The sequence below is a fragment of the Macrobrachium rosenbergii genome, chromosome 7 (genome assembly GCF_040412425.1).
Source record: "Macrobrachium rosenbergii isolate ZJJX-2024 chromosome 7, ASM4041242v1, whole genome shotgun sequence".
NCBI classification, from domain to species: domain Eukaryota; kingdom Metazoa; phylum Arthropoda; class Malacostraca; order Decapoda; family Palaemonidae; genus Macrobrachium; species Macrobrachium rosenbergii.
This window is the reverse complement of record NC_089747.1, coordinates 832,501-833,845: the sequence shown is the minus strand read 5'-3', so window position 1 is coordinate 833,845 and position 1,345 is coordinate 832,501. Positions and strand designations below refer to the sequence as shown.

Here is a 1,345-nt window from a genome sequence, read left to right as displayed (position 1 = left end):
TCCTCCCCTGGTGTACGACAGACAGAAGAGAAGACAGTTGAGGTTCAGGAGTGACCATGGGAGGGTTGTGATGACTTGCCGTCGGTTCCTGCTGGGGGTGTGAAAGTTTACCAAATAAATAAGTGCTGTGTCGGAGCGCAGTGTGTGTGTGTGTGTGAGTGTAGCACAGCAATGGCTGGGTTTTTGTGTTGCAGGAGGAGAAATAACAGCAGAAGGGATCTGCACTTCTGCGCGATAGCTTTCGTGGTCTTCTTAACAGTGACAGGGATCGCCGACGTCGTGGGCGCCGTGGGCGGCGTCATCTCGGAGAACGTCGTGTACGACTCCAGCGCCTCGCCCTACGTGATCACGGAGGACATTCTGATCGAGAAGGGCGGGAAGCTCACCCTCGAACCCGGGGTGTCCTTGCAGTTCGATCCCGGCGTTGGGATTACCGTCAGGGGAGTTCTGCACGCGGAGGTAAGGATTTGAACCCGAAATTTAAACTTGAAAAAAACTTAGAGTTTAAAACGCTGGAGGTAAGGATTTTAAACCTGGAATTTAAACTTAAAAAACGAGATGTAAGGATTTGAACCTGAAATTTAAAAGAAAAAACTTAGACGTTTAAAACATTGGAGGTAAGGATTTGAACCCGAAATTTAAATGTAAAAAAACCTAGTTTAAAACGTTGGAGGTAAGGATTCAGACCTGAAATTTGAACTTAAAAAAACGAGAAGTTTAAAACGTTGGAGGTAAGGATTTAAATCTGAAATTTAAAAGAAAAAACCTAGAAGTTTAAAACACTGGAGGCAAAGAAACGTACAAAAAACGAAAAGTTTAAAACGTTGGAGATAAGGATTTAAACCTGAAACTTAAACTTAAAAAAACGAGAAGCTTAAAACGTTAGAGACAAGGACTTAAACCTGAAATTAAAACTTACAAACAACCTAGGAGTTCAAAACGCTGGCGGGAAGGATTTAAACCCCAAATTTAAAACGTAAACTCAAGAAGTTCAAACCTCCTGAGATTTAAACTGACCTGCTGAGGAAGGAAGATGCTAGTAGGTTACTCGCCCAGGAACCATCTCGCGCAAAGTCCCGAGGAATAAACTTTCTATTTGACCTTGATTTGAAGTTTGTGATACTTTCCCAGCGCTTTCTATTGGCTTTAGAATCCCCTGCAGAGTTCATGAACTTCACGAACTTGATTCCAAACGCTGTTCGGGCGAGGTAGTAAAGGCCTGAGTCATCTCCTGGGCAGGTAAAGCTTTTGTGCAGGTACCGAATGATGGCAATGCGTGTATAGATACGGGGGGTTACGCCCTTCTGACTCAGATGTTTCAAAAGATGGTTGCCAGCTTTTGATT

At 43.7% G+C, this 1,345-nt stretch overlaps 1 protein-coding gene across 1 annotated transcript in view; it reads left to right on the top strand.

Moving 5' to 3' along the window:
* Nucleotides 1-1,345, top strand: part of bark (protein bark beetle) — a 140,751-nt gene continuing 139,406 nt past the window's right edge. Inside the window, 1 exon segment of the mRNA XM_067106238.1 lies at nt 1-459. Within this exon segment, the coding sequence (XP_066962339.1) occupies nt 172-459 (288 nt within the window). The 5' untranslated portion in view covers nt 1-171.